The following is a 15,391-nucleotide window of genomic DNA, read 5'->3' on the forward strand; positions in this document are numbered from 1 at the left end:
TCAGTGGGGCTACATGAAGAACTTGCTATTTGCTGGGTGCTGTCCCAAGAACTTGAAATCCCGTATCTCATTTAATTCCCACAGTGACTCTAAGAGATAGATTAGGAAGTAGGCACTTTTAGTTCTTCTGTTTTACAAAGATGCGTATTGGGAGGCTCTTAAAGAAGTTAAGTAACCTGCTTCAAGTTATTCAGCCAGTCATTTCAGAGGTAAAATTTCAACCTTGAGAGTTTTCTTACTTAACACATGCTATTTGAATGTCTGTTACATGCCAGGCACCTGTCTTGGGGCTGCAGATGCCAAGAGTGAATGAAGCAAAGTTCCTGTTTACATGGAGTTTGGCTAATAGTGGGATGAGCCCAGTAATAACAAGCCAACAAATCAATAAATCATTTCAGACAGCAATAAATGCTATGAAGGAGAGTGACCAGAGTTGGGGGAAGGCAGCTTTACACAAGATTGTCGGGGAAGGCCCCTGGGAAGTGACATGTGAGCTGAGCCCTACATAATGGAATAAGTCAGCCATGCAAAGATGTATTAGAGAGCATTTTATGTGGAAGGTCCACAAGAGCAATGGCTGGGGACTTGGAAGAGCTTGACTTGCTCTAGAAATAGGGAAAGTTAGCATTTCTGGGTAAGTGTAAAAGGGCAAAATGTCTGCAAAATAGGCAAAGAGCCAGCCAGGGACCAGATGACCCAGGATCTTGTAGACCACAGTAAGGTTTGTATATCTTATGCCAAATGAGGAAGGAAGACATTGCAGAATTTTAAGCAGGGAAGACCTATGATCTCTAGTCTCTGTAGGTGGCCTTCTTCACCTCTATGTAATATTGCTAACAAGGAGCAATTAGAAAGGAATAAATTGTTCTGTAGCATGCAGGGCAGCCTAAATGAAAGTTATAAAGTTCAGAGCCAGTGTTTCAGAAGAAACAAAATGCTAGGTTTTTCACAAAACAGCAAGACTCTATGGACAGGGAGAGATCCTTTAATCTAAACTTCTGACTTTAGTTAAGAAGACCTTTGGGGCACGTCGGTGGCTCAGTCAGTTAAGCATCCAACTCTTGATTTCCACTCAGGTCATGATGTCAGGCTCTGCATCATCAGGCTCCATGCTCAGTGGGGAGTCTGCTTAAGGTTCTCTCTCCCTCTCCCACTGCCCCTCCCTCCCTCTCTCTCTCAAGTAAATAAATAAAGCTTTTTAAAAAGATAAGACCTTAGGAGATCTATGTGGATCATGTGAGCTATATTTAAAACCTACATTAGGAAGACTGCTGCTTCTCTTTGGGGACCTTCCCTCAACATGCAGAGAATTGCACTCTAGGTACTAAACATTCTTGACCACATCTTGGTCTGGGGATTATGCTTCCTCACAGAACAAATCTCATCCCAAATCATAAGACATTATAGCTTTGTGTAGATGGCATCTCAGGGATTTACATTTCTATACAATCTGGGGTGTGTGTGTGTGTGTGTGTGTCTGTGTGTGTAGATCTTTATCTTTGAAAATGTTGGAGGGGAAGTGTGGGGGAGATGGGATAACTGGGTGATGGGCATTAGGAGGGCACTTCAAGTAATGAGCAACTGATGAATCACTGAATTATACCTCTGAAAACAATAGTACAGTATTTGTTAATTAAAATGAATTTAAATAAACAAAAATAAACTCACCTAAAAAAAAATATTTTTGAAAGTGCCATCAACATTTTAACATACAAGACCTGACTTTTCTGGTGAGGTGACCTTGTATAGATGTTTCTATTTTTTTGTAAACTTGGCAACTTGATTTATTTCATTTGAATGGTTTTTATAAACAAATACTCAGGTTACTTCATTAAAGTTGGTTTCTGTCATATATAGGGTGAAATTAGTGGCCGGTTTGGGGTAAAAACTCACTATTACAAGATATTGTTCTACTTTGATGAAACTATGAAGCATTTCACTTTTATGGGCAAATTAAGTTTGAATAACAGCATAAACCATTATTAATGCACTGTTTTTGAGTGTGCACTTATGTGGCTGATTATCCATAGTAAGTTCTATACAGACCTAACAATATGGATTTATTTGAATGAAACTGCATTTGGAGGCATTTAGTTGCCTCTGTGATTGGGTGGGCCCCAGAGAGCAAGACATTAATTGTGAAAGAATTTAATTTAAGCTACACAACTGTAATTAAGTAGGATTTGGGGAAGTTCACCACTCTTGCATTAGCTTTTCTATAAATAGCATATTTGTTTCTCAGGAGGGGAAAAATTCTCGAACTATCTTGGTGCATGAAGTCAGAGAAGATCTAGTCCTTGGCATGAAAGTAGTATGTGACAGTAGCACAGGGACAAAGGTGGTAGGAGGATGGCTGTCTGATGCCTTGGGGGTACAGAGTGACAAAAACAGTTCCCTCATATAAAGGTGCTAAATTAGAGAACTCTTAAGGCTCCCCTCAGCTCAGTGTTCTGATTTGAGGGAAAGGATTCTCCCCTCTGGCTGTTTAGGCTAAGTATGTTTTACCAAGGCCTTAGCTACATGTTCAGGATGGCTCTAATAATTCCGTCAGAATTATAAATTCAGCTGTCAGCACTGGGATTGTTGAATTGACTGAACAAGCAGATTTTCTCCCATTGTCTGTTTTCTAGATTGATGAATAACAATTTTATCCTCTCCGTTTTGTTGTAACTCTTTCACTCTGACACTTCTGATTGCTGAGAGGTGTTCTAGAAATTTCCTAAGTCACATATTGGAGTAAATTCAAGGAGATAATGCAATTCCAATTGAATCATCAGTGTCTCTGCTGTCAGACCCAGTCATTTTAGGAGTTCAGTTGGTTGAGTTGCACAACTTCCCAGATTTAATATTACATACTTGCCACTTTACGTCTTGCCCTCAAGTCTTAATAAATGGGCTAAAGGTCTGATGGGAAACTGTGAGATAAATTATATGTTTATTATGCCAAGTTAAGTAAATACTGTTTGAAAGGATTACTGGAGGGTACAATCAAGTTAATTGCTTTAAAAATCTTTTCTGATTTACTGGGCTCTATGAAAATGGTTAAGCAATTGATTTCTGTCGTGGTAAGTGATCTGAAGAGAGTGGTGTTGAGTCCACCAGGGTTGCCATGCGCATTTCCTTCCTCATGGCTGGAATTGTCCCATAAATGAGCAGAGAGGGCCCCCTGGGACCAGAATGCAAGTACTGCTGACAGACTGTTGTTCCTCCAAAGAAGACACATGTTGACAGTTTGACGTTCAGGATGACAGATTGATTTTTTTTTTCTTTTTTATTCTAGATGCTGAAGAATACCAGCCTCCAATATGGAAATCATACTGTGAGTATTTGAAATGAGAATCTCCCCAGAAGTCTTCAGTAGGTCTGCCTTTTGAACAATTCTTGCTGTTGATTTAATGCACACAAGGAATCCCACATCACGGCACTGAAAACCCAAATCTTTCTTTTTCCACTAAGGAGAGATTTTAGTCAGAGTGAGCTGTACAGCACTCTCCCCTGGCCAGGACCCCAAAGGGCAGGCTGCCTGTGACCCCCTTCAGGAGTACTTAGGAAAAAGAAATATGCATTCTAACTCCCTGCCTTTTGATTTGGGGCTTTCCTTTTTTTTTTTTTTTTCCCCAGAGTTGGTCAACAAGGGCAAATGTGCTGACTTCCGTGAATTACATTCTTAGCTGATCATCCTATAGCTGTAATATCATATGACATTTACCACAGAAAATAGCAACAGATAGTAAAGAATAATATTTGGTCACTCAGGGTGACACCTTAGAAACAGATCATATCTGGTCATCAGTCAGCAATTCAGCTCCCTTCAGGAAGGCAGGCAGTTGTCATCACATCAAGCTCATTTTCTCTTTCCTTTGTATAATCTGCCTAAGTCATTCTCCAACAAGAGAGAGAAGGAGTGTGGTAGATGGGAAACCCACTGTGCTGACAGCCAGGAGACACATGTCCTTGTTCAGGCTCTGATTCTGGACAGCAATAATAAGAATAATTATTACCATCATTATTGATGTTACCATTGTTTCTACCACCCATGAGACCTGCCCCGTGCCAGCTGCTGTGCCAGCTGTGTGCCTGAACTCTCAAATTCTCACCACAGCCCTAAGCGACGGCTGCCATGATTACCCCTGTTTCGCATACAAGGAAACCACAGCTCAGGGAGGTTCAGTAACTTGGCATATGGTCTGCATCTCTGAGTGCATGGGACTGGCATGCAGAGTGAACCCAGAAGCAAGCCTGACCCACAGCCTACAAGTTTTCAGGACTTTTTTTCCCTTCCAATTAACTTTTTAGAAAAGATTTATTTATTTAAGAAAGAGAGACAGGGCGCCGATGTGAGGGGGGCGAGGGGCAGAAAGAGAGAATTCCTAAGCCAGCTCCTCACTGAGTTTAGAGCCCTTCATGGGGCTTGATCCCATGACCCTGAGATCACAACCTGAGCCAAAACCAAGAATCATACTTATAACCCACTGAGCCACCCAGGTGCCCCTCCACTTAAAATTTTACACATCAGGGATCCCTGGGTGGCGCAGTGGTTTAGCGCCTGCCTTTGGCCCAGGGTGCGATCCTGGAGACCCGGGATCGAATCCCACTTCGGGCTCCCGGTGCATGGAGCCTGCTTCTCCATCTGTCTATGTCTCTGCCTCTCTCTCTCTCTCTCTGTGACTATCATAAATAAATAAAAAAAATTTTACACATCAATATATGCATACACACAGAGACACATATATACATATGTTCATGTATAAATCTGTTACAAAAGCAAAACAAAAAAGCAAAATAGACAAAACATTCCAAAATGCATAAAGCTGAGAGTGAAATGTGTCATAATTGACAAACCAGCCTCTACCCCATATTCCATGTCTCCTTCCTACTTCCCCGTCAATTTTGGAAGGCATATCCTTCCAAGTGTTCAAAATATATTTGCCTAATATTAAGGCATTTTGCTGTTGTTCCCTTTTGAAAAAAAATGGGTTATGCTGTACTTGGTGTCCTTCAACTTGCTTGTTTCACTTCACAAATACCTTGCTTTTATCTTTCCATGTCAGCATATATAGAGGCACCTCATTCTTATTACATGAGTCTGTTCTTCCATCTGTGAAATAAAGGGGTTGTGCTGGGTCTCTAAGGGCTCTTCCAATCTAATGTTCTGCATTCTGATCTTCTATTTTAAAAGGCAGTGCTAATGACTTAGTAATTGGATGTTTTTGTTTGTTTGTTTCCTAATGGAGTGTGAAGAGCTCTGACAGTAAATCAACAAAATATCTGTAGTGAGAGGCACTGGGTGTTCCATGACTTACTGTGCTTTGCACACTGCTTTGCACACAGCCTTGCATACATTAACTAGCCAATAAATATTTGTTGAGTGAATGCCACCGCAGAGAGCTCTGCTGAAGCGAAAAGATGGCATTGGCTCAAATTCATTTTGCCTTTTGCTAAGAAGCTTTGGCCACCCAATACACCTCTTAAAAGTGCTGCTGTGTCCTAAGGAAGGTAGAAAACACATTGCTAATTACATGTTTACAATATCAATTTCACCCTAGTGTATTGGTTTTAAGTTTGATCTGGGGGTCTAACCGAGTTGTGCTTTTTTAAAAAATTATTTGCTCTGAAATCACAAAACTTTAGACAGAAGGGATAGTTGAGACCATTTAATACAAACTTAATGGCATATATGAAACTGCTTTTTATTACATCCAAGTAATAGTCATCCTGGCTCTAGTTAAGGGCCTCTAGTGATGCAGAACTCCAAAACTGAAAGGAGTATGTGGCCAGATGTACCATTCATGGCATCAAAACCACTTTGCCTAAAGGTATATACAGAGCATCACTGAGAAAGAACTCTCTTTTGGCTGTCCTGGATCCATAAATTGAGTTTGAGTGCTGGGTCACTTATAAATTCACCTGACCATATTATTCCCAAGCTCATGCTACTCTTATTCCCAAGACTATCATCCATTCATTTGGTCTTTCAGCAAAGAACAGGAGTACCTCTTGCATGTTAGAGCATAAGTATTAGGAATCAAAAATGACTAACTTGTGATCCATACTTTTCTCCAGTTTACAGTCTTGTAGGGGAGGCAAATATAAACTAACTATAATGCAAATGGCTTTAGTAACAATATACTACTCCTCCACTTCCTGGAATTAGAGAAGGCTATAAACAGGTTATATTTGCATGTGGGTCTTTTTTTTTTTTATTGCAAATAGGCTCCACACCTAACATGGGGCTTAAACTCATGACCCTGAGATCAAGAGTCACATACCCTATCTACTGAGCCACAGACGCCCCTGTATATGGGTCTTGAAGAATGAACAGAAGGAGGAATCTTAGGGGCTTGCAGAGCTTCATGAGATACTTTTCAAATTCAAATATACTAAAACTGTAGCATTTTCCTGATCTGAAAATCCAAAAAATTTCAGAGTGTGATATTTGCTTTATTTTAAATAACCTGCTGTTAAACCCATTTTGAACTTCAGGAATCACCAAGCCTTTCTCTTTGAAATGTTCACAAACCATCCTTTGAAAGTTAATTTTAGATATTGATGTCAAACTCATTAGCGTATCATTTATGGAATACACGTTTTTCCATCACACACACTTTGTTTAAACTCTAGTGATTATTTGGTCCTATGAAATCTTTCATATATTTACTAGAGGCAGTACATTTTTACCATATTATAGGACTTCATTCTAAAAATTATGATTTTTAATTGTTATAGAAGTGTTTAGGTATGTCTTAGATTTTATTGCCTATTATTAGGCATAACTTTCACTTATTTGATATCAGATTCTTAACATGAGGTGCTAGTCCCAATTATGACATTATTCCTAAAGAAAATTCGTCTACTTGATGACAATCCACTTTAAAAAGTGGTTTCTAAGTTTTAATGCTAATTGCAATGCTCTTGGTTGCAAGTATCTACAGTTTACTTTCCTGATACTTTAAGCGAAGTCTTAGAATTGAGTCTCAGTCTCGACTGACCTGCGTTACCCATTCCTAACTCCAACGCTGTGGTCAAAGAATTGGAATATGCTGCTGCCCTGAACTAATCAGGGATGAGCCATATGTAATCCACATAACTGGAAAATTATGAGTACTGTTGGGATGGGAAAGATGGAAATGGATGTTGGGAAGGCAACCACAAATGTCTGGCTTAGAAATTTAGAGGAATAGGAACCTTAAAAATCAGCTCTCTCACTATTTTATTTAAAGTAGATTGTTCATTCATCACGCATTCAGCAAATACATATTAAGTCTTTGCCTTAAGCCAAACACTGTGCTTAGAGTTGTGAGACCAAAGGGATGGATAAACCCCGGTCCTGACTCAGAGAACCACGATGTCATAAGATGGTGTCCTTTAACTCCCTGCATTCTCTGCTCCCTTTCCTTTCTCAAAACCTAATGCTATCACTTACTGAGCTGTCTCCATAAGAATAATTTTGTCCTAAAGTATCATATATCTGCAGCTAGTCCTTAATATTCAAGACCAAACCTCAAAACATTGATGAAGGCCCTAAGAAAGTTTTGGTATCAGTTTTTTAAAAGAAAAGCTATCTTCAAGTTCACTTTAAAAAAATTAAACAAGCACATGAGAAAATGCTCTGCTTCACTGGCCATCAGGGAAATACAAATCAAAATCACAATGAGATCCCACCTCACCCCAGTGAGAATGGGGAAAATTAACAAGACAGGAAACAGCAAATGTTGGAGAGGATGTGGAGAAAGGGGAACCCTCTTGCACTGTTGGTGGGAATGTGAACTGGTGCAGCCACTCTGGAAAACTGTGTGGAGGTTCCTCAAAGAGTTAAAAATAGTTCTGCCCTACGACCCAGCAATTGCACTGCTGGGGATTTACCCCAAAGATACAGATGCAGTGAAATGGCAGGACACCGGCACCCCAATGTTTATAGCAGCCATGTCCACAATAGCCAAACTGTGGAAGGAGCCTCAGTGTCCATCAAAAGATGAATGGATAAAGAAGCTGTGAAAAAAAAAAAAAGAAGCTGTGGTCTATGTATACAATGGAATATTCCTCAGTCATTAGAAATGACGAATACCCACCATTTGCTTTGACATGGATGGAACTGGAGGGTATTATGCTGAGTGAAATAAGTCAATCGGAAAAGGACAAACATTATATGGTGTCCCATTCATTTGGGGAATATAAAAATTAGTGAAAGGGAATAAAGGGAAATGAGAGAAAATGAGTGAAAATATCAGTAAGGGTGACAAAAAATGAGAGACTCCTAACTCTGGGAAATGAGCAAGGGGTAGTGGAAGGGGAGGTGGGCGGGGGGTTGGGGTGACTGGGTGATGGGCACTGAGGGGGGCACCTGGCAGGATGAGCACTGGGCGTTATGCGATATGTTGGCAAATTGAACTCTAATTAAAAAAGTAAAAAAATAAAAATTAAAAAATTAAAAATAAATAAATAAATAAATAAGTAAATAAAGCCACATTCTAAACTTCAAGCCAGAAATGCATGAACTGTACATCCTAAGCAGAGACGTTCACAAGTCAACCACCCTGAGTATACTCTGAAAAGTTTTATTTTCTAGGAGGCTGAGTGCCAATTAGACAGCAGATGCTGGCTGGTGCCAACAGCTTTCCCAGGAGACCCTCCTGGTCAGTAGGTCAAGCAGTCACAGCTTGTGCCTATTTTCCTAAAGAGGAGTTTAGAACCTCAAAACTCTGCTCCACTAAGCCTCTGAATCAGAATCTCCTGGGGGGAATATTTATAATAACAAATCATCAGCCCTACGCCCCCCAATTTCTGAATCAGAAGAGTGGGGGGGAATCTGCAATTTATCACACCCCATAGGTTTTTCTGCTGCACACTTACACCTGAGACCCCTCATTATGAGGCTACATAGCCTCATCATCAGGTATTTCACAGTGCCATTAGATGAGAGGAGAACTTGGTCCCATTAAGACTGGGCATTCTGTTAGCAAGATTGGAGGCGGGGTTAAGACAAGAAGACAAACACCTACTATTTCTCACTCACACCCATGGGTTTTTCCCATGAAGACTGCGTAGACATGGGCAATGATCAGGGTGGAACTGGCTCAGTGTCACAACCAAAAGGCTAGGTTGGACTCCTGGATCTGCATGCCTTCTTTAGAAAGAAGTGGCTGTTAGAGGCCGTTCTTGAAGGGTCTTTAAGGAGCTGATAGGTGTGACCTGGACTTTAGCCTCACCCAGGCCACAGGCTTTCACTTGGCATCCACAGGAAGTGGGGTAGTTATTGTTAGAGGAGAGTGAGTTGTTTTGTTATTGAAGAAAAAGTAAAACTTTCTTTCAGTGAGCTCTGGGTTTCTCAATGTGCTTCCGGTTGCTGGGGGAGCAAGGACTCCTCTTCCCCACCTCCATGTTCTCCAGTGACCACGCCCCCCTGCCAAACAGCTTATTTCAGCGCTAAGAATTAATCATGTGCAGTAGAGTGCCCAGGGCTGAGGAGTTGCCTGGAACATGTTTGGAACATTGCTACAGCAGCAGATTCCATCATATCACCTCTTAGCCCACAGAACCACCCAAGAAGTGACATACGTCATCGCATTTTGCTTGTGATATGTGTTTGTTGAATGACAACAACAACAAAAATTCAAAAAGGGACACTTTCAGATTATGTGACATGTTCCAGTTTGTATTCAATGTGCCTCAGAGGTTTTTTTTTTTTTTTTTTTCACGGATGGTGGTTTTGTTATAGCTAACCTTGAAATTGAGGGACAGAGACCCTCACTCAAAGCTAGGATAGGATATAGGGCCCATTTTTTATATGGCTACCATTGCAGTCGGTTGCCATCTCATTATCTTTATAGAGACACATAATCCAGATGGTTAACAGGCTTCTGTGCCTATTTGCCAACTTCTGTTGCTTGGAGCGGCACCAAACAGATCGGTTCCTGAGACCTGCTCTCTGAGAAATGGTAATCAATTGATGATGTGTGCTGCCCAGGGACCAGGAAGGAAACCTGATGTCTCTGCTTTGAGAGGTTTGCAGGGACCCCCTCAAATTTGCCCCTGCCTCAGACTGTTCCTGGTTTTGAGACTGGCAAACTACAACATTTCTTTTTAAATCTCAGAGGATGCAGCGATGGACTTTAGCCTGTCCAGAACCTGTATCCTCTGTGACTGTTAATGGCATCACAGTCTCTCATTGTTTCAAGGTCCTTCCCTCCAGGCAATCTGTCATTCAGCCCTGTCCATTCTCCTCTGCATTCAACTCACCTTCTTATCTGCCTTTCTACCAGTGTTGTCTTAACACACATTTTCATGATCTCCTTGATGTACAACTAAAATACTGTTCTCTCTTGATTCCCTGTCTCCACGGCTCCTCCTCTGATCCTTCCTTCAGTGAGGCAAAGAGCAGTGACCCTACTCCTGGCTGAGCATCAGAATCTCCAACAAGCTTTAAAAAAAAAAAAAAAAATTAAAAAAACAAATTTGGGGGCTTTTTGCCAGACTGTCAGAGTGAGTGTTGTCAGTGAGCAGCCCCATTCCCACATAGGACCCCTCTACCACATGCAATGGGGAACCACTGGCAAGGCTGAAAATTACAGGCCTTGGAATCTGGAAATCAGGCTTTAAATCTCAATTTCATCATATTATCTGTGTGAGCTTGAGCTTCTTCAAAGCTTAGCATCTCCACTACTTTAGTAAGGGCAAAATAATAGTTACCTTGCAAGTTTGTTGGAAAGATTAAAAGAGAAGATATAGATAAGGTATCTGGCACATAGTAGGTGTCCACAAAATGGCAGTTTCTATTATTCCGAATAGTCTTTTTATTATTATTATTATTATTATTATTATTATTCTGAAACAGGCCAGATCATGTCATCTCCCTCAAAAAATGTCACTGCCTTTCCGCTGCAGACAAAAGAACATCCATGCTCCTTGGCATGACCTTTAAGAGTTAGCTTTATGTGACCTCCTCCTCCATCTTTCCATCGTGGTGGAACAGCCACACTGGACTCTTACTGATCAATAAACATGCTATTTATTTCCTGCTGGGGCTCTTTCTTCACCTATAACTGCTTTTCTCTTCTCTATGTTCAGAACTCCTCTAATCTTTCAAGAAAAGCTCCGTGCTTCCCCCCTTGGGAAGCCACCCTGGCCACCTGAGTAAAAAGAGCTACTTCCTCCTCACCCCCTCATTAAAGCCTTTGGCCTACTCTGATTTTGTTTCTCTATACAAGTTTCTTTCATTGGATCAGAGTCTCTTGGAGACATGAATTGTGACCCATGAGTCATTGGTTATGGTCCATTTGTTCACCAGATATGGCATCAAGCATCTACCATGTGCCAAGCACCGCTCTAGGTGCTGGGGGTACCAGTGGACAGACCAAATCCCTATCCTCAAAGAGCTTACACTTTGCTCAAGGGAGATGGTACACAAAATAAATGAACAAAATGTGTTAACAGTAATGAGTGTTGTGAAGAAACATAAAACAGTGTAAGGGAGCAGGATAAAGGGAGGTAATTTTACACCAAGTCAGCCAAATCAGGGAAGACCTGAATGAAGGGAGAGAAGGAGCCACAGAGATATCTTGGGAGAGAGCAATCCAGGTGGAGGGGAAAGCAAGTGCAAAGGCCCAGGAGGCATGGAAAAATAAAGAGGGCTCTAGACTCGAAAGGATAGCTGGATGCCCCAGGACAAATGTTTAACTTTCTTGCACTTGTCTGCTCATCTAAAAAAAAAATGATAATAATACAACATTCTTTTTTCTGAGTTCTCCTGAAGATTCAATAAAATATTGTTCCTGGCATATAACAGGCACTCGATATGCTGGTTCCCTTCTCTTCTCCCCTTCTCTCCATTCATCATAAAAGCCTCCATGTAATGCTGACTGTGGTATCTGGCCTATAGCAGATGTTCAAATATTTGCTGATATGAACTACAAAGGCACACTTAGCAAAAAAATGCTTCTATCTTACAACACATATACTTCCTTTGTCACCACCTCCAAGGAAGGCATTAAAATGGTGTCCAGTGTATCCCCACATTTATCTGTTGGCTTCAAGAGGCATTAGCAATGGGAAGAGAAGAAGGGGCAGGATTCTCTGGATGTGGGTTCTACAGTTGCCCTTGGCTGGAAACTCTGATTTTAGGAGTTGGCCTATTTGGGTCCCATTACAATCATTAATAGGAACACAATTGAAAATCAATGAGTAGGTGTCTGGGGCTGATTTGAGAGGTAGAAAGGATTCCATGCAGCCTCTCTCATGATTTAAGGAGAGCATGGGCACTACTGGGATAGTTAGTGGAATGTCGACAAGTATTTCTCTATCTTTGGCCAATTCTTCATGTTTCTTCTTTGACAAGAGGCCTGCTCTGTCTCTACCTGCCATATGTGGGTACAGTTGTCCTTACATGACACAGGCATTATCATTAGTGTGGGCAACTCATTAGAAATGTGGCCACATTAAAACATGTACAAGAGGGTTAGGTAGTTTCTTCTCTGTGCAAAAGCTGGGCAGTCTACCCTTAATTAGGTAAGAAAACAACCATGTTGAGCTAAAGGCATTGAGAAGCCATAATTACAAAATACATCCCATCCTTTCCAGCACTGTTTCCACATGACCATCTGCATTTCAGTTAAAATTTCTTCTTTATTTTTAGACCTAAGAATAAATCAGAAAATGTTGCTTATCTTACTTATTGCATTTTCTAGAAATACTTTATATGATTGAATTTTAACTTTTCATAGATTTATTCCATCTAAAATGAATTCTTCCTTCTTTTGAATATTGAGGATAACATGATCATGGTTTTCAAAGAGGTAGAGCCCACAGGTACCTGCATAGGGTGGCTTCCTTCTAAGAAAAATAACCAGACTAGCTGAGCAGCAGAAAATCACGCGTTATAGCCCAAAAAATCACAGATAAAAGGCTGAAAAATTTTATTTTTATGTAAATTACCTTCATGTCCAGGCCTGAAAGTCTGTCTTTAAAGCAGGATAAAAATAAATAAATAAAATAAAAATAAAGCAGGATATAAGAGAGTTATTATTTCTTAAGATATTAAGGGGCCCAAGAAAGAGGAATGCCAATGGGTGGAGACTAGTCACGTAGATAAGAATGCATGGTGATAGGGCAAAAATGGAACTCATGAAAAGAGAGGGGAGGACAGCCGCATGGCTCAGCGGTTTAGCGCCGCCTTCTGCCCAGGATGTGATCCTGGAGTCCCGGGATCAAGTCCCACGTCGGGCTCCCTGCATGGAGCCTGCTTCTCCCTCTGCCTGTGTCTCTGCCAGCCTCTCTCTCTCTCTCTCTCATGAATAAATAAATAAAAAAGAGAGAGAGAGAGAAAGGACTCAGAGTTTCACTCACAAAATCAGTGGTGTCTTGGTACAGAACTGTAACATTTCGAAGAATAACATTCTTCTGCAAATGCCAGTCTTTTGCTGATATGTCAGAAGACATCAACATTTAAATTCAGAAATCCTATTATATGATCTTACTGCTTAGGTACTCACAGGTAGAATTCTGTTCTTAAAATAGGAGAATTTTACTCCTACCTTCCAAGAAAGCCATAAAATGAACAATGCCAGTAACAATTATGAAACTAAATTGGCCTTGTAAGAGAATAAAAAAATCAATTTTGCCAGTTTACATCCATGGTAACTAATTTCCATATAAATGAGCTGACTTTATTCAGTCTAAAAATGTGCCTGTATCCTCTTTGTTTTTTCGTTTGAAATATTTGCAGTTCTTCAGATGCACTTAGGTGGGACTATTTGAAGACATTTTGGTGTGTGTTGTACTTTCCTAATTATAATTATCTTTTTCTTTTTTTTCCTTTGGCAGTGTATCAATTACAGCAAGAGGCCCCTCGTCCCAAGAGGATCATTTGTCCTGGGGAGGTCAGTACTCAGCTATTTTCAACACACCTTGTTAAATGTGATGAATTGTCAGTGCTATGTTGATATTGGAGGGCTTTCAGGTTTCCTGGAAGTTGACTTGTATTAACGTTTGTTAGAGTGTCCCCAAATCTAACACCTGAATAATCCATATTCTGAAATCAAGTGTTATTTTGAAAATATTCACAAACTAACTTGAAATCAGAGGTCTCGTGTTTTTAACGATTGCAGAGGCATATTAAGCCTCCCTGTGTAAACCCTCTAAACTGCACATTTTGGTTGTTTTCCTTGTTTCTACTGTTTTGATTCTTTTATCATTTTTTTTGGTATGGAATGCATCTAACAGAATAAACACAGAGAATAATAAATATCTGGGTACTCTCAACACTCATATTTAACAAACCTTTATGCTCTGTCACATTTACTTGACATTAAAAAAAAAATCTTGGGGATCCCTGGGTGGCTCAGCGGTTTAGTGCCTGCCTTTGGCCCAAGGCACGATCCTGGCATCCCGGGATCGAGTCCCACATCGGGCTCCCTGCATGGAGCCTGCTTCTCCCTCCTCCTGTGTCTCTGCCTCTCTCTCTTTCTCTTTCTCTCTCTCTCTCTCTCTCTCTCTCTCTCTCTCTCTATGTCTATCATAAATAAATAAATAAACTTAAAAAAAATATAAATGAATAAAAAAAATCTACAAGGAGGGTGGCTATGTTTTTATTCTTGGAAATAAGCTTAAAAATATATCGACTCATAAAAATGCTTAGCAGCCCAGAGAACTTCCCCCAGTCATCCCTCACTAATCAGTCCTTTTCTCATCTGGGATGCCAGCGAGACTGAAAGGCAGTACTACGGCTCTATTTTCTACTTTTATACTGATCAGTTGCTGCAATAGTCAAATTAATATCATTCACACAAAGATCCATGGGTCCTTCCTTATTTTTGATTTTATGACTTAGATTAAATATAGAGTAGCAGATGCCTTTTAAAGTGTCACATCTACCTTATCTGGAGGAAGAAGGCTCCAACTCCAACACTCTTGAGATTCATCCTTGAACATCAGTACTTTTTGGCTACCAGACTTGACTGGATCTGGTTTTGAACCTGTCTCAAAGACTTAGGTACATACCTACCCACACTCAGAGGTGACTTCTCACTGGTAATAAATATTTATACAGAAAATTTTACTTCTGTTGAGGGACACTGAAAATTCATCAAGTAATCTGAATATTAACACAGAGTAAGCATCCCATCCCAGGAATATGGCTTGAGAAGAGAAACTATCTGATCCTTAAGGAAAAATCCAGTATGAGGTCCACTCTTTTTTTTTTCATTAAAGATTTTATTTATTTACTTATGATAGACACAGAGAGAGAGGCAGAGACATAGGCAGAGGGAGAAGCAGGCTCCATGCAGGGAGGCCGATGTGGGACTCCATCCCAGGACCCCAGGATCACGCCTTGAGCCAAAGGCAGATACTCAACCGCTGAGCCACCCAGGCGTCCCTGAGGTCCACTCTTTATCTGATA

At 40.6% G+C, this 15,391-nt stretch overlaps 1 protein-coding gene across 1 annotated transcript in view; it reads left to right on the forward strand.

The window, feature by feature from the left end:
- The window catches only part of CHN2 (chimerin 2), a 297,968-nt gene that overhangs the window by 147,196 nt on the left and 135,381 nt on the right, over positions 1-15,391 (forward strand). The window contains exons 2-3 of the mRNA XM_055314524.1: positions 3,281-3,319; positions 13,816-13,871. Coding sequence (XP_055170499.1) covers positions 3,281-3,319; positions 13,816-13,871 — 95 coding nt within the window. The remainder of the gene's footprint in view (positions 1-3,280; positions 3,320-13,815; positions 13,872-15,391) is intronic.

The sequence above is a fragment of the Nyctereutes procyonoides genome, unplaced genomic scaffold (assembly GCF_905146905.1).
Source record: "Nyctereutes procyonoides isolate TBG_1078 unplaced genomic scaffold, NYPRO_anot_genome, whole genome shotgun sequence".
Lineage (NCBI taxonomy): Eukaryota > Metazoa > Chordata > Mammalia > Carnivora > Canidae > Nyctereutes > Nyctereutes procyonoides.